This window comes from Lutjanus erythropterus, chromosome 4 (assembly GCF_056507025.1).
Source record: "Lutjanus erythropterus isolate fLutEry1 chromosome 4, fLutEry1.hap2, whole genome shotgun sequence".
NCBI lineage: Eukaryota > Metazoa > Chordata > Actinopteri > Lutjaniformes > Lutjanidae > Lutjanus > Lutjanus erythropterus.
Window position 1 is genome coordinate 40,011,463 of NC_139320.1, and position 23,139 is coordinate 40,034,601.

General features: G+C 39.9%; 1 protein-coding gene across 2 annotated transcripts; it reads left to right on the top strand.

The window, feature by feature from the left end:
- Positions 1-1,382: 1,382 nt before the first annotated feature.
- Positions 1,383-21,905, top strand: hnf1ba (HNF1 homeobox Ba). 2 transcript variants are annotated; one of them, XM_084717956.1, is made up of 10 exons: positions 1,383-1,994; positions 4,491-4,690; positions 4,960-5,227; positions 5,314-5,537; positions 13,599-13,753; positions 16,120-16,246; positions 16,334-16,516; positions 17,269-17,387; positions 17,775-17,819; positions 21,197-21,905. In XM_084717956.1, exons 1-10 carry the CDS (start codon positions 1,615-1,617, stop codon positions 21,215-21,217), a joined length of 1,722 nt encoding a protein of 573 aa, XP_084574082.1. In that variant the 5' UTR covers positions 1,383-1,614; the 3' UTR covers positions 21,218-21,905. The 2 variants fall into 2 exon arrangements, with proteins under 2 accessions (XP_084574082.1, XP_084574083.1); XM_084717957.1 differs by lacking the exon at positions 17,775-17,819 and having other exon boundaries at positions 1,384-1,994.
- Positions 21,906-23,139: the final 1,234 nt, after the last annotated feature.

Below are 23,139 nucleotides of genomic sequence, written 5' to 3' on the forward strand. Positions count from 1 at the left end.
ATAAATAAATAAATAATCCTCCTTCGAATTACAGTGTTGACTATATTCAAACGTGTAGCCACCTGATTGTTTGAAATAAAATTGACTTTAATAAAGTTTACAGCGTAAAATTTAAATACATTTGTTTGTTTTTTTCAGTCGCGCTGCACTTGCTGCTGTGAGTTCATCTTTGTTTCAGAGACAAAAAACTGTTTAAAGGAGGATAAACAGCTAAATTGAACTTCATTATTGTTTTATTTACAGAACAGGGGAAACGAAGGTGAAAAGGTGACTCCCTAATAACCTCATTCTGCCCTGACACTAATGATTAAGAGTTTGTTTGACTCCTGACTGAATTGAAGGTTTATGAGTGTTTTTCTTTCTAAATTTGAAAAGTCAGATAAAACTGAGAGGTTTCATTTAAGTCATTTTAGGGACCCGAATAGATTGTGTCAAGTCATTGTACGCTGATAAGAGACAATTGGGGCAATTTAACTTTTAAAGGGATTTTTTTTTTTTGCCCCACATTTTCAAGGGATAACACATATAGCCTGTATTTTATATAAAAAATCGTAAAATGTTTATTATTATTTATTAATATTTGCTTACTGTTTGTACTATTATTTACGTAGTCTTTATTTACTTACTTATTGTTTTATGTTTGTTAATTCCCATGCTCATGTGCCTGTGGACCCTCTTGAAAAAGAGATCTCACGGGGTTTATCCTCATTAAATGCTGAAGAAAGTTAATTAAAATCATTTATTACTGTAATACTGAAGATGGAGCTCGAATGACTGATATTATTGGTTCTTTTTTCGGAGAAAATTAAACTTAAGTCCAAGTTAAACTATTCATTATTACGGTTTTTAAAATGTAAATACAGGAACATCTCATAAACATGTCGTCTCGATTGTAGTGTGAAATATGTGCCTGAAACTAATGGGATTATTTGGCTTCATTAAAGGAAACAAACAGCTGAATTAATTAGGACAATAACAACACCTCATTAACACCTGTGATTATCCTGTTAAGTGGGCTAATAGCTAATGAGGACACTTAATAAATAATAAAATAATATGAAATAAATAGAATAGAGTGGAAATATAGTGTTACTTCTACAGGTAGAATTATTTCTACAGCACCACAATAATAAAACCACTGTATGTAGGGAGAGTTAGATCCAGCAGCGATGTGAATATGTGCAGCTCGCCTTTCTTAAAAGTCTTTATGGCATATAAAACACGGTCCAAAGTCCATGAAAGTTTTGCTGATAAGAGGAGCCAATAACAGCAGCAGTGCAGCAGTGTAAACACATGTCTACCTCAGCCCATGCAGAGCCAGAGCGGGCCCTGTTCAGTGGATTTACATAAGGCAGCCATCAGCCGGCCCACTCATTATCATGTTTTATATCCCCCTGCTCTCAGAAAGCATCATGGCAAAGTAGCTCCATCCTCCCCTCCAACAGGGAAGTGAAGCAGCTTCACGGAGCAGGTGTCAGCAGCCGAAAACTCCCTTCAACAGTGGACTAGAGAGGAGGAAAGGAACTTTATTTTACTTTTTTAAATTATTGTATCCTTCTTTTTTTCCCCCTCTGCTGCAGCGCGCACCTCGCAGGCCTATATGTGGTGTTTTTAATGTTCTCTAAAATGGTATCCAAGCTGACATCCCTGCAGCAGGAGCTCCTCAGCGCCCTGCTGGACTCAGGAGTTACCCGAGATGTTCTGATCCAGGCCCTGGATGATATGGACCCCAGCCCGCCGGGCTTTGGAGTAAAACTGGAGAACCTGCCCATGTCGCCCGCTCCGCCGCAGAGCGGCAAGATGAACTGCGCGGACACCGACTCCAAGCCCGTCTTCCACACGCTCACCAACGGCCACAGCAAGGGCAAGCTGTCCGGGGACGAGGGCTCCGAGGACGGGGACGACTACGACACACCGCCGATACTGAAGGAGCTCCAGTCGCTTAACACGGAGGAGGCCGCGGAGCAGAGGGCGGAGGTGGAGCGCATGTTGGCGTGAGTCTTTATACTTTTACACAATTTTAAAAAACTTTGTTGAACCGGAGTTTCACGAGAAAGTTAACTCCAAATGCTCGTAATTTCTTCTTCTTTTTCTTTAAAACGCAATTTTGTTCTTTTAAAACGTAAGTGTCTCTTTAAAATTCTGGCCGTTAAATTATGATCTTTCAAAACTGAAAACAGTAAATTAAAAAAAATTAAAAATTGACCATGCAGGAAAAAAACTCTTGTTTACATTAAAAAAAAAAAAAAAAAAAAAAAAAAGTTAAATCGAGGTATTAAATAGGAGTTTCACTTAAGAGTGAAGTCCAAATGCTCTTAATTTCTCAAATTTGTCCTTTTAAATCGTAGTTTAGGCCTGTAAAAACTAAAATTTGGCATTCTAAAACTTAACTTGGACACTTTGAAACTTAAATTTTGTCGTTTTAAAACTTTAAAATGAATCGTAAATTTTAAAAATGGACCGTAACACACTAAAACTATGTTTCCTTCTTTGTTTACAATTTTAAAATGACCCGCCACGGCCCGGTTTTCACATACTGGTTACTAATTATCCACATGGATTATTATTTCTTTACCTTTGCAAAATATCAGCTGAACTTAGATCTATTTATTATTAACTATACTCCACCTCTCAACGATAAAAATCCGGCAAGGGGCTACATGAGGTGAAAGTGAAGCGGCACAACTACTGGCTCGGAAATTGGGATTACAAAATATTTTAATAATAATTTACAAGTTTGGTAAATGTAATAATAAATGCGTAGTAACAACAACAATAACTTTTTAATTAATGCATTTTTATTGCGATGTAGTCACAATAATAACAGTAATAATTATAATAATAATAGCATTTTGCTATTTCTATTTCTATATCTATACGGTTTTTTTTTTATTGTAATTCAGTTTAATTTATTGATTAAAATTAAACCGTTATAAAAAAAATTGTTAGCATTTATTCACGTCTCCGTGAACCCATCACGGCACAAACTAATTCGCTATCTCACCTCTAATCTATTTATTTCTAATCATCTCCACTCAAACCACTTGATTCAGTGTAAAACTAATATTTGAGGCTCCAACAGGAGCGGGAGAAATATCACAACTAACCCACGTGTAGTTAAGTTATTATTAATTTTATTCTATAAATCATCAACTGAAAGATACACAGTGGCGTGTGATTAGAGTGAATGGAGATCTGGTTATTCATTGTCAAAAGTTATAAACTAACATCTCCCACTTAACCCGCAGACTTTAGATGCAGGCCTCCACATTCTCCAAAACAAACAGACGTGTGTAGATTTGCTATAATTACTGATGTCAGTGTGTCTGGACCTGCTAATCTCTGACTGTAGAGTATGTGGAGCCATCTAAATTCCGATATATGTTCTCTTACACGTTTCGTGCTGCTGTAAAAAAAAAAAAAAATCATGGACGCATAATGAATAATGTGAAAGGCTGATTCTACAGGTAAGAACATTCACGTTTTTAATACAAAATTTATGTAGTCTCAAATGAATCTCAGTCTATGTGGATATAAATAAATGCAAGCTAATTAATTTTAAAAATATTTATTAAAGGTATTTTTCATCGTTCTTTTAGTTTAATATCCCTGATTATAAAAACAAGTAAATGACTACAGCGTCACGTAATCGTAACCTCTCCTTTGATTATCACTTAAAGGACATATGATCCAATTATGACAAATGCGTGTTTTTTCTTTTAATCAGTCACCTCATAGAAAAAAATAGAGAAAACTATATTACTGACTACTCTTTTTTGTCACATACATTTTATCTTATGTAGACTGTTTTATATTTTTCTAAATACCATTCTGATGAACTAAAGTATTATTATATGTTGTTTATTTATTTATTTATGCAGTTTAAAGTTACAGGGACAGTGCACATTAATAAAGATTCATGTAAATGTGCCAGTTCAGAAATCTTGGCTACTATTCAACTGTGGAGTGGTGACAATGTAGTTTTTTAATGACTAATTTAGATTTTCATTGCACATTTTTGCTTTAAAGTTACACAAACCTATAATCTAACTGTTTCCAGGCTGAAATCATGTGTTACTTGCCTAAGTCCAAGTTTCTCAACCTTCCTGGATCCACTTGAACTAACCTTTGAAAATATTTACAGCCTATTGAACGGCAACAATGATAAAGGGTCGACTGTGAGAGGGGACTCATTATCGGCACAGCCCCTTTAAACTTGAGCCCTGCAAACAGTGAAGCAAAGGGAAAGAATATCAGGATATTTTTATATTTGTAGGCTTAAATAAGCAACTTTTAATAGCAACAAAACTTCCAAAATCTTTAAAAAATGTAAGCATTTCTTCATTTACTTTGATTAAAAAGCATGTCATGGTACAAAGATCTTTATTTCAGCCATAAAATCTGACTAAAGGTACTTTTGTACTTTATTCTGAAAGCCTTATGTAGTTCAGTGGTAAGATTTCTGCTCCTGTGTTTTATCTGAAACCCAGAGAGGACCCATGGCGTGCTGCCCGCATGATCAAAGGTTACATGCAGCAGCACAACATCCCCCAACGGGAGGTGGTGGACATCACGGGGCTGAACCAGTCTCACCTCTCCCAGCACCTCAACAAAGGCACGCCCATGAAAACACAGAAGCGAGCGGCTCTCTACACCTGGTATGTCAGGAAACAGCGGGAAATTCTCCGACGTAAGTTAATATTTGAGTTTCTCACAGCTTGGCCCAGGCCTGTAGTGTGTAGTTGGCAGCAGCACGGAGCTTTTTTATTTGGGTTTCAGATCTGTAAGGTTGGACATTTCTTCAGCATGCTGGACGATATGTACATGTACCTGTCATCATAATGCATAAAAAGGAAAAAAATATTGTTTATGGATGGATAACACCACCATCTTATGTCTAAATAACTTTTTCGTTTTGCGGTAAAAGTTGTATTGAATGTACCTCTTCTTATTTTGCAGAGTTCAACCAGGCAGTTCAAGGTTCTGGCAGCAATATGACAGACAAAGGCAATCAGGATCCGGTGTTTTTTTTCCCAGAGTTCAACCCGTCTGGTCAGGGCATGGGTCAGCCTGGTGATGATGTCGGCAGTGAACCCTCCAGCAAGAAAATGAGACGCAACCGTTTCAAATGGGGGCCTGCGTCCCAGCAGATCCTGTACCAGGCCTACGAACGGCAGAAGAACCCCAGCAAGGAGGAGCGGGAGGCGTTGGTAGAAGAGTGCAACAGGTAAAAAAACGTGACACTGTCCTAGAAAATGATACCCAATCAATTTCAACGCCAGTTTTTCACATTGTACATGTGTTTTCCTGCAGAGCCGAGTGTCTTCAGAGAGGCGTCTCCCCCTCCAAAGCTCAGGGCCTCGGGTCAAATCTGGTCACTGAAGTGCGAGTCTATAACTGGTTCGCCAACCGGCGTAAAGAGGAAGCTTTCAGGCAGAAATTGGCCATGGATGCCATCACTGCACCGCCACACAGCCTCAACCCCCTGCTGTCACACAGCTCCCCACATCATCCCCAGACCAGCGCTTCTCCTCCCAGTAAGATGCCTTCTGACTTTGCTTTGCATGTGCAGCGTCACAGAGCGCAGACAGGATGTGTCACAATAACAGATGTTACTTTTCTTAGAAGAGTACTGCACTTATTAATCTCTGCACTCTAATAACACTGTCAATCACATGATGGACAGACAAAAATTCACAGATATCATGTTTTTTTCCCACACGTTTCTTCCTTGTCAAAATCCGTTGTCTACATTACCCACAATGCAACTCGACCACTGATAGTTTGGTCAGAGATTCAGGTGTGTTATGCTAGTAGCAGCTAATGTAGCCTCAAGATGAGGAGCAGCTGCAGACCTCTGCTAACATCACTTCTTTCTTATTCTAAACCCCAAGATTGTTTTTCATCGTTGAATCTCTACTCTTTAGTCACAACTGACATTGACTTAAGTGACATCACTTGAGGCAGTTTAGTACACCGTTTACTTACACACAGCTGGTGAGTGTATGCGAACAGATGAGGCACAAAAATTATCCAGATTTCTGGGATGCACCCAAATCTGAAAATGTTATTGGGGAAAGCATGAATAATGCAATTGAAACAGCACTGCAAACTGCATTCACCACAACAAAAAAGCTGCGTTTCTTGTTTTTTGAAGATGTGGGAGATTGGGGGGGCTCCAGCCTGGTCAGGATATAGAATGGGGTGAATGGTATAAAAAGTTGGAGAAGGGCTGATGTAAGATGTTGCTGTGTATGTGCCCTTACACAAATGTGTTGTCAACAAAAGCACTAGAGAAGGGAGCTAAGTTGTATGGTTCTTTACTGGTTGACACAAATCAATTTTGGCCTAATTGTGCATGCAGAACTGTGGTGCTAAAACATAAAGTCGTCATGGTGACTTCGGACTGGAGGGGAAAACAGAAACATCTAGGATGTCAGCAGCAGATTTTGGCCAAAGAAAATGGGTTTGAGGGGAAGCAAGTACAAAACTCCACAGAAACAGGACCAGGGTGACTGATTTTTCTAACAAGTGACACGATGCAAAGACGCAGATATCCTTATCCGTAAAAAACTGAAACAATCTGACTGTTGCTTTCTGTTTTTTAAATATGTAATAATACTTCCTTTAAATGCTTTGCAGATGTATTGCTTATGATGGAAAATTCCACATAGCTAGTGACAGAGAACCCATGAAAACAAGCTAACATCAGTTTAGAGAGGTAAACGTCTAAATCTAACAGTAGTACAATAAAGCAGATGATGTAGTTTTCACTGTCAGAAACAGTCAGGAGCATTAGCTGATGTGATCATAGAGGCTGAGAGAGAGGGGGACAAGTGATCAATGAGCATGAGTGAGTGAGCTGAGCAAATGCCATTGTTATTCTGATCTGTGAAAACACACTGAGAACAATCCACATTGTACCTGCAATCTCCACTCCAAAGTCAGCATGGAGAAGCATGACACAAAGGGCAGCGGTCCTGTGACAGGCCAGGGTCAGGCCAGGGTCAGGGAGGGGGGACAGACGCATCCCGATCACCTCCACCTAACGCTGTCATTTCCACATTTCCTCCTCCTCCTCCTCCTCCTCCCGGCCAGGTTGCCAATGAGAGTTGCCAAAACAAGGAAACGCTGTGTGTTATTGCTCTGACCATTTCACCCTGACCCGATGTTTGCGTTTGGAGTAATTAGTATTGACTGAGTCTACCTGGTGGACATGACATAAAGCTGATATCCTTCGTGCCATCACTCAACCTCCATAAAACTGTGATTTGAGAGACTCACTCAGAGCCTTTTGTTGTCGTCTCGTCAGAGGTGACAAAAGTCCACACTCTTTACTCAAGTACTGTGGCTAAAAAAGACTCTGGTGAAAGTAGAGGTACTGATTCCTTGAAGGGCATTTCTACCTGCTGTTTCTATACAAAACAACCGGTTGCTTTGTCTTGTTACGTCTTTTACAGAGTTTTAGTCGCATTATATCTTGTTACGTCTGTTGCATCTTGTTACATCTTCTTAGTCTTTTGTATCGTTCATCATCTTCTTACATCTTTTTAGTGTTTTGCGTCGTTTGTCTTGTTATGTGATTACATCATTTTTGTTTTTTGAGTCATTTTTCTCCTTGTTATGTCTTTCACATTGTGTTTTATCTCGTTATGTCTTTTGTGGGTTTTTTTTGTCTTGTTATGTCTTTCATGTCGTTTTCATCTTGTTTAATCTTTTTTGTCTGGTTACATGTCCTGTTACACCATTCTTTGAAATCAGTGTTGATGTTGAGAATTCAGTGCTAAGTAACAAACCTGTTTTGACAGCGTAAGGAGTAGCAAGTACCGATAATTGTGTTCAAATGTAGGGAGTAAAAGTAAAAAGTTCTTAGAAAAATAACTACTCAAGTAGAGTACAGATACCTGAAAAATAATAACAAATTATTTGTACTTAGTTACTGCCCACCTCCTGCCTTCCGTCTTCAAACACGAGGCGATCTTTGAAGGAAAAACAAACTGTTTGCCTTGGCTTGCTCTTTTACCTTTGGATAAACTGGTGGTCCCACTTGTGGATTGTCTGTTTGCTTGAGTTTTTTTTTTTTTTCTGTTGTTGCTCAGAACACCTGACCAGGCATTGACCTTAGGTTGCAAAGCCAGCGGGGTCAGCGATAACGTCGCAGAAGGGAAGGGTTGGTGCACGGCAGAGAACACTTTGTTAAAGCTTAAAAAACCCCTCAGCTGGCTGCTTACAAGGTGTCCTGCTGGCATCCTGCCGACAGCATCAGCTGTTTTTCAGTGTCAGCTCCTGGCCCGACAATAATATCCCAGTGGGGTGTCTCATTGCGTTGCTAGGGCACGGCCTGTATTATGCATGCTTAATGGACAATTAAAATCCTTTGCTACTACATCTCCCAGGCCTTTGATAAGGGGCTCCTCTGACTCCTACTCTCTATACTCTCCCTCAGCAGGGGGTCCTATTGTCTGTGGTGTATTAGAAGACTGCAGTGACTGTAACCTAGGTTCATTTATCTCTGCTGGGCCTTGAGGAGGACTGATTTTAAAGCCTCCCCCATCACCTTTACGGGCGCTGGTATAGTTGCCGCGGCTGGCTGCAGACTTGGAGCAGCAGGAGCTGTCCACTGGGGTATTGGCTCTTTTCTGGCCAGACAGGACTGATGACCCCTTCTTCGCCTATAGAGAAAGCGAGTCAACCCCCCCCCCCCCTTAAAATGTCGCCGCACCTTCAGTCATACGAGAGAGGTCACTGCTGGGTCAGATCAAAGAAACTCTTCTTACTTTGGGAGTTTTTATTGATTCTGTTACAGATCGTTGACCAGTTGGTCACAATCGGATAGACAGTCGAGGAGTGTGACATGCCATTCTGCTGGTGACCTTTTTTACCTTCAGAAATGAAACTGATCCTGAGATTACAAAGTTTGTTAGCAGGTGTATGAGAGCACGCACCTGTATTTTCCAATGCAATATTTACCTAGTGTTCATCCACTAATAATGTTTACTGAGCTCAAGTAATCCATCATATTTACTTTGAAGCATTGATCTCCACTAACAAGTTAAAGCAATGTGTTGACTAAATCATAACATAAATTGTTGGTAAATGTTAGTTGGTAACAGGTTGTTTGCAGTGGTCCAGCATGTCAGACTTTTCAGTTTGATCCAAGCAAATATTACAGGTGTAAAACGTCCCCTGGACCACAGTTTGGACCAAACAGTCAAACTATGGTGCGGTTGTGTTTTGTTTTTTTGTTTTTTTGTTTTTTTGGTATGCTTTGGACATTCTGGTAGGCTATCATCACAAATTTGATTGCAAATTTTATGTTTTCCTTAACCGACAGTTGAACATGTTAACAATCATTAATGGATTAATTATCGATAATTAATGATACAAAATGCATGTCTTTTTCTCAAGTTTTATTTAGACAACTCTAAGGAGACATTAGTTATGAGAAACATTAATTAAAAAGTTCAAACACTTACAACGAAAAGAAGGGTTAAACAACAAATCAACAAATCAATTTTTAATAGGTTATATTCTTAATACTGATTAATTGATTCATTATTCATCATTAACATCTATAAAGCAATACTTCAGTCACAGGGGCCATTTTTCTGCATGACAAGTACTTGTATTTTTGATACCTTAAGTACATTTTACTAATATTAGCTGATGCAGGATTTTGAATGCATGACTTTTTCTTGAAATAGAGTTTTTTTTTTAGATTAGTAGTGCTTTTCTACTTCGTCCCTTCAGGCAGCTGAAGTCACCATAAAATTGATTCATTGCTGTGTAAGCGGAGCTGCATCATTCTGCAGACTCAGAAGTTCCACATCAGATACAGTAGTAGGGGGGATTGTCTGTGGTTTGCGTCACCTCAGGGTAGCTTGAACACACTCACACACACACGCGCACACACACACACACACACACACACACACACACACACACACACACACACACACACACACACACAGAAAGGATGCCCTAGCTCTGCACTTTCCTCTACCCTGTGTCTCCCAGAGAGCCACAAAGAAGAGACTGGATACGTCCTGCAGAGACCCAGGAGGTCTGTCATATGCAGGGCTGCTACAATGAGCACTGCCTGGGGTTGGGAAGGCAGGCTTTGATATTACATGGGTCACACAGGGAGCGAGAGCCTTTTAAACCTGCTGAAGATGCTTGCTGCCACTCCCCTTCTGAAGTTCTCGCCCTCCCCCTGCTCTCGGAAAAGGACTTTTCAAAGGATTGTCCTGTCGTGTCAGAGCAAATTTTTAGTTGTACAGAAGCTCCAGACAAAATAATCTCTGGAAACCTGATCAGACCGGAGTCTTTTGGTTTTGATCATAGAGGTCCTCCTAACTAACCGCAAGGTTCCCTGCAGTCAGAATTACTGCCGAACCCAAAGACACAAAACTGGCCTGAATAGCATCCTTCTCCTTCTCAATCCGACACTTTAAGAGGTCGCCCAGGACCGAGATAACTGCCTTTTTATGAGTCCTCCTCTATTGTGTGGCAATGGGGGTCATGAGTCCAATGGAGTGCTTTATTGTTCCGTGGCAGTGTTTACAAGGCATAGTAGAGTGTTGTGGGGCTGCCACTATGTTGCAGAGGACAATATGAAGTCTGTGGGCTGAACAAAATGGAGGACGGGTACTTTAGAGGATGAAATATGGCTCTGTGGTGTTCAGACATCATGGCATCTGTAGTTTAAGTATCCTTATTTGGAATAAAAGTTTTCTTGTCTGTCTGTTAACTATAAGGCTACAGCCAAGAGGCAATTAGCTTAGCTTAGCGCAAAGACTAGAAACAGAGCTTGCTCAAAATGTCAAATTATTATTTTAAATATGAAGCTATAGCCAGAAGATGTCAGCTTAATATAAAGGCTGGACAAAACTAGCCTGGGTGCTACCAACTAATAAAACTCACAATAAACACATTATATCTCTACCTAACTAGTACTAAAAAGTGAATAAGCATATTTCTTAGGATTTCGAACTATTGCTTTAAATATTAAGCTATAGCCAGCAGACAATAGCTTAACATAAATACTGAAAACTGGCTAGCCTTTACCTTACCAGCATCTCTTGAGTTCACCAATTAACATCTTATCTCTGCCTAATTATCTTTACCTAACTCTTATTAAGAAAGTGAGGGAGCATATTTCTGAAAATGTCAAACCACTGCTTTAAATATGAACCCAGCAGACATTAGCTTAACATAAAGACCCGAAACAGCTAGCCTGCCTCTGTCCAAAGCTAACAAAATTCTGCTCACGTTACCAGCATCTAAACACACTAAATAGCATGTTGTATTTTATTTCTTTAACTTAATCAATTTGTTTGTTTAACCTGGTTAAATGTTGGTTGGTATATTTTCTTACTTTTGGACAGAGGGAGGCTAGTTTTTCCCCTGTTTCAAGGCTGTATGCTAAGCTAGTTGTCTCCTGGCTGTAGCTTCATATTTAGTCTAATAACATCGACATGTTTCCTAAAATGTCAAGACTATTACATTTTTGACTTTTTATGTAAAATTATCACAATGACATTAACAACAACAAGATGATTTTGCATCAACAATAATGCACGTTTTCCCTACGACCCAAAGCAAACTTTCAGATCTGCAATTTCCAGGAGTTTCCAGGAGCGACAAAGAAATCAATGCCCCCCCTCATTGGTCACATTTAGTGTCAGTGCCTCTCCCTCTTTTTTTTTTTTTTTTTTTTATCACAAATTGGCTGTATATCAATGTTTCCTGTCATGTCTGACCGACTTCAGCGGGGCGTTCAGGCTGACACACCTGGGTCAGGGACGGAGGGCTCAGGGAAGATGGGAGATCTGAGTGCAAACAGAGTCTGTCTCTACACTGTCACTGAGGGAGGGACGCTGCCTGTGTCTGTGTGAGGCTGAGACCACAGGATAAGAATGTGTTTGACATTGTTTGTAATTGTGTAATGTTTACTCTGTTGGTATCAGAGGGGGCCTGCATGGGCAAACAGGCATTTGATTGTTGGTTGTGGTGGGGTGAAGCATTCCTCTGGGCCTCCAATCAGAGACAACAAGAAGACTAGACATGGGATTAAGTGATGGCACTAAAAGACAAATTTTAATGCAACTTCACTGTGAATAAGTGAGAATATGAAAAGAAAAGTAACAGTATACAATAGGCACTTGTACTTTGCATTTTCTACTACTTTCCTATACATGTAAGAAGAGGATATTGTACTTTTTACTCTAATACATTTATCTGACAGCCATAGTTTCTAGTTTATTTTAAATTTTAAAAGATTTTACATCAAAAAAACTAAACTTTTGGATGCCTGTAGACTGACAGGTGCGTATGAGAAGACCATAGGTCGACAATACAGAACAAAAAGACTCCAGCAATGAGAGATATTTAATTGATAATAACATTTCGGTAGAGACATTGTTAATTATTTATCTCTGATTGAAAATGAAGACAATGTGCAAAAAGACTTTACATTAAAAAACAGTGACAGTGTAATATGTAATAATATAATACTCACAGGGGCAACTTTTCTGCAGAATGAGTACTTTTACTTCTACTTTAAATACATTTTGTTGATGATACTACTGTACTTTTACTTAAGAAAGATTGTTGTATTGGCAGCTACAAGGAAATTTTCATGTGTTAATTTCTTAAGCCCCTGTGAGCAAAGCAGTAGTGTTTCCACCCTAATAACCACAACATAAAATATCAAAAATCTAATTTTCTAAAAAATAAATCTCTCTTTTACTTGTTTTTAACTGGGTAATGTACTACTCACTGTAATTTTTCCGGGGAAGATGTAAACACGGGCTGTTTTGGTTTGCATGCTGTACATAATTTCATCTAATTGTCATTTAAAATAACTATAAGTGGGGGCCCATGGACCAAAGTTGGTCTGACATAAGATTAGATTTGGCCTGCCAGATGTTTCTAGCAAAAAACAAAAAACACTTCTTGTGAGGTAAAAATGCCTTTAAACATGTAGGTCCCCTAATTATCAATAATTTTGAATAGTCTGAGCATAACGGGCAGAGTGGAAGACAGGAAGTGAGTCGATTAAAGGAGCTTGGGATCCTGGTACCATTTCATTCTTAACATTCAAACCAATGCAAAAGGTGTTTGATTTTGGCTCATATCCCACCATTGAGTTTCAGTTTTGGCCCTACAGTGAGAAAGTTTGAGTACCCTTACTATATAGAAATAGCTGATCTTCTCTCTTCTTGTTGTACATTCAAGTCAAGAATCAGAGTACTTTGTCCACCACTGGTAAAACTTCACACTGACGTAATTGTAGACATCATCTGTATCATTTGTGTACTGATCAGAGGGTCTGATGGGAGTTTTTCTGTAGTGACTGCATGTACACAGTTCATGGCCTTGGCTGAGCAACGCAGATAGCAGCGGTGGACGAGTCGGTGTGTTTGTTTGCTCTGTCCTCCTCTGTCTGAGTCAAAGAGCAGCTGAGCCCGGTTGGTTGGAGGCTGACGCTACCCGACGCTATCTCTGTGCCCTATATAACTGTTATAGTTGTAGGACGCTGCAGCTGTGAGCCAAAACAAGTGAAACTAAAGTGTCCGTCTCTGTTTCTGTCTCAGTGCGTTACAGCCAAGGCCCTGGCGAGGTCACCTCCTCCACCACCATCAGTCACCACAGCAGCAACGCGATGCCATCCAGCCAGTCGGTGCTCCAGCAGGTGTCTCCGGGAGGATTGGACCACAGCCACAGTCTGCTGTCACCTGACGCCAAGATGGTGAGTGAACACACCTGGGCCCTCCTGGCCTCAGATTAGATAAGAGCCAGCCGGCGTTTAGCATAAACGTACAAAGCAGGTTCCTGAACCTCCTCTCCCATGGACCTGCTGGCAAGAGCCAACAATTAGTGCTTTGTCCTGCTGTGTTTGGAAGGTGGAGCCGGGGTGGCAGGCCATGGCTGGCCCCAACACACAGCCTTCACCAGAGTGCACCAGGCATGTTCACCGCTCAGCCAATAAACCTGACAAAGAAACATTCTGTTCTTATTGATTAAACACTTCGCAGAGAGGAGCCACAGGTGGAGCGCCGCTTGTTCTGCCAGAGAAATGACGCCAACATTTGATTATATCCAAGTTTCTCCCTTCTGCCCTAGTCCAATATTTGATCAGTGACAAGGAAAGCGCTGCATGGACCCAAAGCTTTTGAGTAGTGGTGCAACAGTGCTTTTGATATATGATGTGTGATTTATTGTCAAAATAGTTTTCTTGGAGCCAAATTTTGAGTGCCGTACAACACAAAATTCAACTATTTGAAACGCATATCTCCTTCAGGGTCAAATGTAAAATCGTGCAACTGAAATATTCAAAACTGTCACTAACTTCCCTGTCGGATTAAATTACTTCTGCATATGTGAACTGACCACAGCGAGCGCAGGCAGTATAGCTGTGCAGCAGGTCAGAGCTGTTTCTTATCTGCAGATGTGTGTCTGGCCAGTCAGTCCTCTGTGGGCAGCTGGCACTAGTCAAATAGACGCAGCCTCTCCAAGTGGGAGGATCCAGACCCAGATAGCGCTCACTGTACATGCATGGACACTGTTTTGTACACTTAAGGAGATATATGTAATATATTTACTGTAATAAGTCATAAAATGACCAAAATATGTCATAAGAGATTAAAAAACACATGCTGAAATGGTGGCTTCTCCAACATCAGTGCTATAGCCAGCAACTTCTCTTTAGTGTCTGTTTATAAGCCCTAAGAAATCTTGTAAAATAAATTATTCTAAATCATTATTAATAGGATTTCAACCTTAACATGCAGGTACAAATGCTGTCAATGTGTTACACAAACTCAGGCTCTGTCATCTATGCTCACATTTTTAGCATGATTTTTTTTTCCTCCCAGCTTTTCTTTCTTATCAGTATTTGCTTATGTGCCATGTATGAGTGGAGTTACACAAGCGTGGTGTTGTACAAAAGAATCTGAACTAAGTCAACATTTATGTCTGTTGTTTGTTTAGCAGCCAACATCTGTTTCACTTTGAAAATACATTTATTTGGATTTACAAAGCAGATACTCAAGCTCTTATGATTCTGAGTGTCTGTTATAACAAATACTACAGCAATGAAACTGTGCTGTTAATTTTATCGTTTCATTCATCTTGTTATCTGACTAAAAATTCCTCAGAAACGGAGGTGGCAAAAGCCCACACAAGTTTCCCGTGCATTTTCAGTGCTAATGCACACAGGTTTAGACACGCCATATTTCTCACCCACACCTCTACCAGTCCCTGTAGGCTGTATTAGCTTTTAAATTACGATGAGCAGTGCAACCTTTCCAGGTGATTTCTTTATTGTGTGTCGTATTGTTGTACAAGTGTCTTCTTTAACAATTTACTAATGATCAGAGAAGCTGCTCTCAGTTTTCTTTCCATGTGCACATCATTGTCACTGCAGCAAACATCATGGGGCATTAAGCAGCAAAAGTAAAAACTGTTATTAACATCACAGGGCAAAGGAAACTCTCCAGGAAACAGATTTAAATAATCAAAGAAATTTCACTGCTGTCCCTCGTGTGTAAATGCACACACAGCATCTCGCCTCCTGGCAAGACACACTTTGTTCCTACTCACGCCTCTACTGGTCCCTGTATTACCTTTTAAAAGATGTCGAACAGCACAAGCTGTCTGAGTGTTTTTGTGAATGATTTACTAATGATTAGACAGGCTGCTTTCAGTTTTGTTTCCATATGCACGTTAATATCACTGCAGCAAGTATTATGGGACATTAAGCAGCAAAAACTGTTTTTAGAAACTTAGAGGAAACTCCAGAGGAAACAGAATTAAATAATCAAAGAATTTTCGCTGCTGTGCCTCTTGTGTAAATGCGCACGCAGTGTCTTCCTCTCTCTGCAAACCATTGCGGTCTGCCCATCACTATTCCATGTCATGTGATCCAGTAACTCCAAACCAGTGCTTAATTGTATTAAGCTTCCTGAAAGACTTTTTTGTGAGCATAGGAAACTTTCTGGTACACACGATAAACTTTCTAGTCTACGCAGGAAAACAGAAACTTGTCGTTACTAAAGAATGGAGATATAAAAAAAGTTCATGAACTCAAGATGTATTTCCTTCATCTTTCCCCAGATTTCAGGTTCAGGTGGCGGACTTCCTCCAGTCAGCACACTGACCAACATCCACAGTTCCCATCACAGCCACCAGCAGACACAGAACCTCATCATGCCTCTATCTGGAGTCATGGCCATTGCACAGAGTAAGCCCTCCATCCCTCCACACAGAAGACAGAAAAGACTTTTCCATCGTGACGTGTTTTCATCTAACTTTTGCCGTCTCTCTCTAGGTTTAAACACATCGCAGTCTCAGACGGTGCCAGTGATCAACAGCGTGGCGGGCAGCCTCGCAGCGCTGCAGCCAGTGCAGTTTTCCCAGCAGCTTCACAGCCCCCACCAGCAGAGCCTGATGCAGCAGTCACCCAGCCACATGAGCCAGCAGCCGTTCATGGCCACCGTCACACACTCGCACAGTCAGTAACACCCAGTTCCACTAGTACACCAGTGTCTATCATGTTTTGTAAATCACTTATATCCGTTTGGGTTGCTTTAAAATTCATATTCAGTGTGTTAATGTTAATCAGAGCCTTAACATGTCCAGTCGGTCGTTAGCAGTTCAGGCCTGAAAGGATGATTTTTTTCCCAGTATTTAAAAAAAAAAAATAACAATAATTGGGGAAAAGGCTTGAGCGCTTGAGATTTTTACTAATTGAAAAACAAATTGCACACAAAGCCATCACTGTATGCACTATAAATAATTCTGTGCTGTTTTAACTTAAAATGTGAGTTAAATTAACATAAGTTAATGGAACTTAAGATATTAAATTGAACCAAAAACTGTGTCTGTGCTCTAAAATAAACATGACTTTGATTCATTTTTACTGAATTGTGTATACAAGAACATAATAAGTTGGTAAAAACCAGACAGTAAAAACAGGAAATAGCTGTAGTTTTATGTTCAGTATAACACTGTAAGTCATAATAATGTGTGTTTGTGATGTTAAATTAACACACATTATTTGTTTTATTGAAGAATGTATGTTGTTAATTATTAGATAGAAATGAACATATGTTGTATCATGGATGAATTGAGTGTACAGTGAATTTTGCAGGAAAAAAAATGCTGCTTTAAACCTGACATCAACTTTGAAATTTTCCTAAAAACAATTAATGTATAAGTGCATAAGTCTAATTACTGTATATGTCTGACTTTTTTTCTTTGCAGTGTACCCTCACAAACAGGAGCCCCCACAATATTCCCACCCATCACGATTTCCCTCAGCCATGGTGGTCACAGACGCCAACAGCATCAGCACCCTCAGCTCCATGTCCTCGAGCAAGACAGTGAGTCTTTAGCCCAGATCATTACACCACACCCGAGAGGACACAGAGAGATGCATGTTCTCACCTCTGTCTGCCTGGGGTTTAGACCGGAAAAGTCAGTGTTTGTAATTAATATTGGGGTAATTGCATGACAATCAGCAGTAAATCTGACATATTATTGCAGTAATTTTTCTCCCATTTTGCAACAGACGGTGATCAAATCTCTCTTTTAAACATACTGTAACACACACGATACACAAAACATCATCCTCACCCCGTTCTGATTGAGAGAAACACCACAATCAAAAGCAGCACACGCTAACAGCAGGAACTAGATTACGACTGGGAGTGTGTGTGTGTGTGTGTCTTATGATTGTGTGTTGACTTGTTTAATTCCTGTCACATTAGGACGCTCCTGTAAACAAGATGGTGCAACTTGGGGGTCTCTCCTGGGTAAATACAATTTTATCAGTTCAGTCACGCACTTTAAATGAGTAAAATTCACCAAATTGCACACAAGTCAAATTATTTAAGTTTTTTTTTTTTACTTGTCAGAGCATGTTCATATGATGCTTTCATATGGCTCCAAACTAACAGACGAGGCAGATATATGGATAGTATCCTCCTCAGAATTCCTATTTCCTCTTCCTCAGCTGTCTAATCAATCAGCTGTTCCCTCAGCCTGAACGCCTCTTGATTAACGCTCCCTCCTTTCACTTTCCTCTCCCTGTGAGAGAGTTACCTCTGCGATCAGGAAATGAGCCCTGCTGTTAATCAAAGTTCTTCTTCTGCTACTTTCCTCCGTGCTACAGCGAGGCTGGAGATGAGAAAGGGGGGTAATTACACCTCTTCCTCTTTCCTACTTCTCCCTGCTCTCGTTGATCGCTCTAGCCTGAAATGTTGTCCACGGTGCTTTCACACGCTCAATTTCCCACGCTGAGGCCGAGCACTCGAACGGCCATCCTGCTTCTGACAGACTGATGGGTTGATGGGATGATAGCTCAGAGTTCGGTGTGTCCTCTGTGGAGGACGGAGGGACAACAAATGTCTCTAAGGCTGTAAATTAAGAACATCTGGGGCAGGGACAATCAGATGTTTATTAATACACTTTTTCAAAACAACTTAGTTTATTTTATCAAATTTATTCACCTTATCAACTGTGTACAAAATAAATTAGTCTTAAAGAAGAGAGTAGATGTTTTGTCTAGATTTAGTTTAATAGTTAATTTTCATCCTTCCTTCCAAACGCACACATATTTCATAAGAAAATCACAGAGCAGAATACAAATATTAAAATATGACATACATATATCCAAACTTATAGAACAGGTTCACATGTCAAATTAATGCTGACAACACTGGTTACTTAAAATCTTTTTTTTTTTTAACTTCTCTGGAAAATATAGAAATTTGTACTGTTTTCTGATTGATTTTCTGGTTGTTTACAGTTGTACGCATAATAATACTACAACTACTACTGATAAAATACAGACCTTATTTATGTTAACATAGAAATGGATGATATTGTCAGAGTGTAAAATACAGATTGATATGACAAAAAGCACCAACCAGACACTATCTATTAATATATTAAGGAAGCACATTGCTACCATGGGAGAAACAGAAAAACAGAACCAATAAGAAAATTTTCACAATTGGAGACCTTCTGGCCATTTATATTTTTGGCCTTTTTCTTAACTAATTTTCTGTTGATCGCCTAATCCATTCAACTAATCATTGCAACTCTAATGCACTGTACTATATAAGCATATCTTATTTTTTTATATCTTCTTTTTTGTTTTTTTGTTTTTTTTATCTTAATCTGGAATATAACTTCTGACTATATCTGTCCATAAATGTAGTGGAGTAAGGAGTACAATATTTCCCTCTGGCATGTAACGGATTGAGAGACACTTGTAAGACACCTAAAATAGCGTAAAATTGAAATACTCAATTAAAGCACAAGTACATGAAGATTGCACTTAAATACAGTACTTGAGCAAAAGTGCAGGTGGTTACTTTCCTCCACTGGCATCATCACTCTGTGGCATTTCATGAATCCATTTGTTTAGAGAGCAATTAGGCAGCAGGCTCTCCCAGGTATTTTCTTATCAGGACTTTATTTGGCCAGGTCAGCCTTCTTCTCATGACACGACCAACATGCTCAGGCTTTATAACACTCATTGTTTACCTGTGAACCCTCCATTATACCCGAGTATGTTTAAAACTCACCTCTGCGTCTAATGACTCAAGTTGTAGCTGCGGGTCAGCTTTATCAGGTGAGACTGTTTGCTGGCCGCGGGGTCACACCTGGGTCACCTGCCTCCACCCCTGCACAGGGCAGGACAAAAATAAATTCCACAAACAATCCAAAAAAGACTACATTTCAATGGAAACAAGGCTTTTCACAGTCAGGAGAAGAGGGATGAGGAATGTATTTGGCCAGGTGTGGCACATGAAGGTGCAGGAGTGATGTATTTACCAGCGCTGGAAGAAGTATTCAAATCTTTACTTAAGTAAAAGTACCAATACCACACTATAACTGTACGCCAGTAAAAGTCAGAATTTTAGAAGATTAAAGTACAGAAATATTAGCAACAACATATTTACAGACAATTCCTACATATACAGCAGCAGTTTAAAGGGATAGTTCTGATTGTTTGATGTTATTGGAGGGAGCAGCAGCAGTACAGGTGTAGGAAGTTGAATAATTCACTACTGTGGACAGGGGCAGTTGCACAACATATGTGAGACAAAAAATCATTATCAGTTTAGGAGAATGTTATATTCAGAATATTTTCACCGCTTCACTTTGCCATTAGACATCCTTTTCTGATGGAAAACGGCCGTCATATAAGCCAAGTATCACTCTCTCCAAACCCGCCAAACTCCATAGGAGAAATCAGTCATTTTAGTTTCTCGTAGGACACAGGAGTTGCTGGTTTACTGTTGCCTCAGTCTGTTATTTTGTTTGTGTTTTTGTGTGACTTTGGTGAATCAGAACTAACATTTCAAAACAAAGAAGTCACAGAATAACAGAAACAAACTAACAGATTGAGGCAGCAGCAGACCAACAGCTCCTGAGTTTTGAAAGGTAAAATTACTGATTTTATCAATGGAGTTTGGTTGGCTTGGAGAGAGTAGTATTTGGCTTACATACTGCGTTTATCACCAGAGAAGGCGGTCTGATGGCAATTTTAGTAATGAAAATATTTTATAAATATATAGTGTAAAACTGCTAAACTACTACTACTACTTATTAAATGGACACAGATTTTTTTTAAAAGATTGGTCTTTTCTAAATGGCTAAAATATATTTTGCTGCTGTCTCATACAACCCCTCTTCAAATAATCCAAATTGTTATTGTTACTACAATATTTTGATCTAAAAAAATGCAGAAATACCTCAAAACTGTACTTTTAAAAGGTGAAATCAGTAGGTTGTTGTCCAGTCTCTTCATAGATACGACAGAAAGATAGGTAATTGTTGAGTCTCATTCCCAGGACGTCAAATAAAAAAAAATAATAATAAGGAAATACAGGCAAAGGGCAGGTTCTCTGCAGAAACACCTCCTAGTGGGTCATAAGTGATGAATGAAAGGGATTATGTTTGTATGAATCAATACTTCGTTTTTCTGGAAAATGTTGCATATTATGCCTTTAAGTTTGAGTTCCTGACTAAATGTACTTAGTTGCTTTCCAGCCTTGGTAATAATGATGCACACTATAGTATATATACCTGTGTCACTGGACAGATTGTATTTATTGTTTTATGTAACGTGGACCTACTTTGTCTGACATTTCTCTCCCTCTCCTCCTCCTCCTCTCAGTGTCCTCTTCAAGCTTGGTGAGAGTGTCCACCTGACTTCCTCGGTGCCCGGCAACCGGAGCACATTTTTCCACCCTCTCACCACGGTAACCATGACAACTCTTAATAACCGGCAAACGGCGCGGCTGGACGATGAGTCAGTCAACAAACGAGAGGAGTGACGACGGTGGGCCAGGCGGTGAATGATGAAGAAGAGATGGGGACAGCGGGGGGGAAAAAAAAAAAAAAGAGAGACTGGACTCCCCTCACAAAATGATCAACAAGGATGATTTTAACACAATCTTTGAAAACAGTATTCAGTTTTTTATGCCCCATTTTCAAAGGAACAAAAACACCCAAACACTGCTCGTACAAACCTGATGAAGGCTCTGGGACAGCTGATATTACACTGTGATTTAAGGTGGAAATATGAAGACACACTGACACTAACAGGCACAGTAAATCGGCCTCTGTGAAGGCTGAAAGATTCGTAGAGAGTTCCTGGACGGCTGCGCAAACCGCCTTGCACATGAGCAGAACTGTGTGACAATCACAATCACCTGTATTGATCCTCTCACTGGGCTTTAAAGGAGTCTTCCATGTTATTCTTTCACACTCAGTTTACTGTGCTAGCGTTAGGGAGGAGATGAAGGTCCTCGGGGGATTCATCATGTCGAGCTGTTCAATGTGTATACTGTGATTGAAAAGACTTTGACAATCTTTGAAAGGACTATGCAACGTGTCTATAGGTGTTTGCAACGCTTTGTGTAACTGGATTCTGCACACAACTCCACACACTCGAGACTGGAGACGAATATATGCACTATCAGCAACATTAATGTACTTTACACTTTTAGAAATAAAGGTGCTCACTAGAACCATGAAGGGTTCTTCACGTTGTCCTCATAGCAATGAGCCCTTTTTGGTCCCTGGTCGAACCTTTTGTAAAGCTTCCACTTGGAACCCTTTCAGAGAGTTCTACCTAGAACCCAACATAAAGGGGTATACTGACAACCATCTGTGAAGGGCTCTACCCACAACTTCCTGTGAGAGGTTCTGCAGAGAACCATTCTATGGTATAATGGTTCCACACAGAACCCTGTCTGGGGGTTTTATCCAGAAGCTTTCCACCCTTTAAGTGTGCTAACAAGAACCCACCCAGGGGTTTCTTTCAAGAACCCTTTTAATATTCCAAGGGTTTCATCTAGAACCCACCCAGAGGATTTAATGAGAACTCTTATATTCCAGTGGTTTTATCTAGAACCCACCTGGGTGTTCTACCAAGAATCCCTTTGATATTCCAAGGATTTTATCCAGATCCCACTCAGGGGTTCTAAGAACCCATTTTATATTACAAGGGTTTATCTTAGAGAACCCTTTGATATTCCAAGGATTTTATCCAGAACCCACTCAGGGTAATCTACTGAGAACCTTTTTATATCCCATGGGTTTTATATAGAACCCACCTGGAGGTTCTACTGAGAAACCTTTTCTATATTTCAAAGGTTTTATCTAAAAGCCCCCCGGGGGGTTCTTGGAGGATATCAGTAATCCTTGAAGAACTCTTTCCAAAAAGGGTTCTTTATGGCACCCTTAGTCTCACACACAGGAATTTCTACCTTATATTACGGTACAAAGAACCCTTGACAAAAGGGTTCTTCAGGATTGTTGAGATCCCTGAAGAACTCTTTCCAAAGAGGGATCTTTGGATGAAAAAGGTTCTTAATGGAACCCTTAGTCTAGAGAACCTAGAGAGCCCTTTCATATCCCAGTGGTTCTACCTGAAACCCATACAGAGGGTTCTATCAAGAACCCTTTTATATTATGGTACAAAGAACCCCTGGATTTCAACAATGTTTCTTCCAAAAAGGGTTCTAGGAAATGGTTCTGAGTAGAACCTCAGCCCTTCAGGAAGAACACTTTCAGAACCCTTATTTCTAAGAGTGTACTGGAGCTGCCTGTAAA

What these genes read in the sequence shown, in the direction of transcription:
- hnf1ba (XM_084717956.1), top strand. Translation starts at nt 1,615, where the DNA reads ATGTTCTCTAAAATGGTATCCAAGCTGACATCCCTGCAGCAGGAGCTC. An exon ending in CACCGTCACACACTCGCACA is followed by an intron (nt 16,517 to 17,268) that starts GTCAGTAACACC and finishes TTTTCTTTGCAG; the next exon opens with TGTACCCTCACAAACAGGAG. An exon ending in AACTTGGGGGTCTCTCCTGG is followed by an intron (nt 17,820 to 21,196) that starts GTAAATACAATT and finishes TCCTCCTCTCAG; the next exon opens with TGTCCTCTTCAAGCTTGGTG.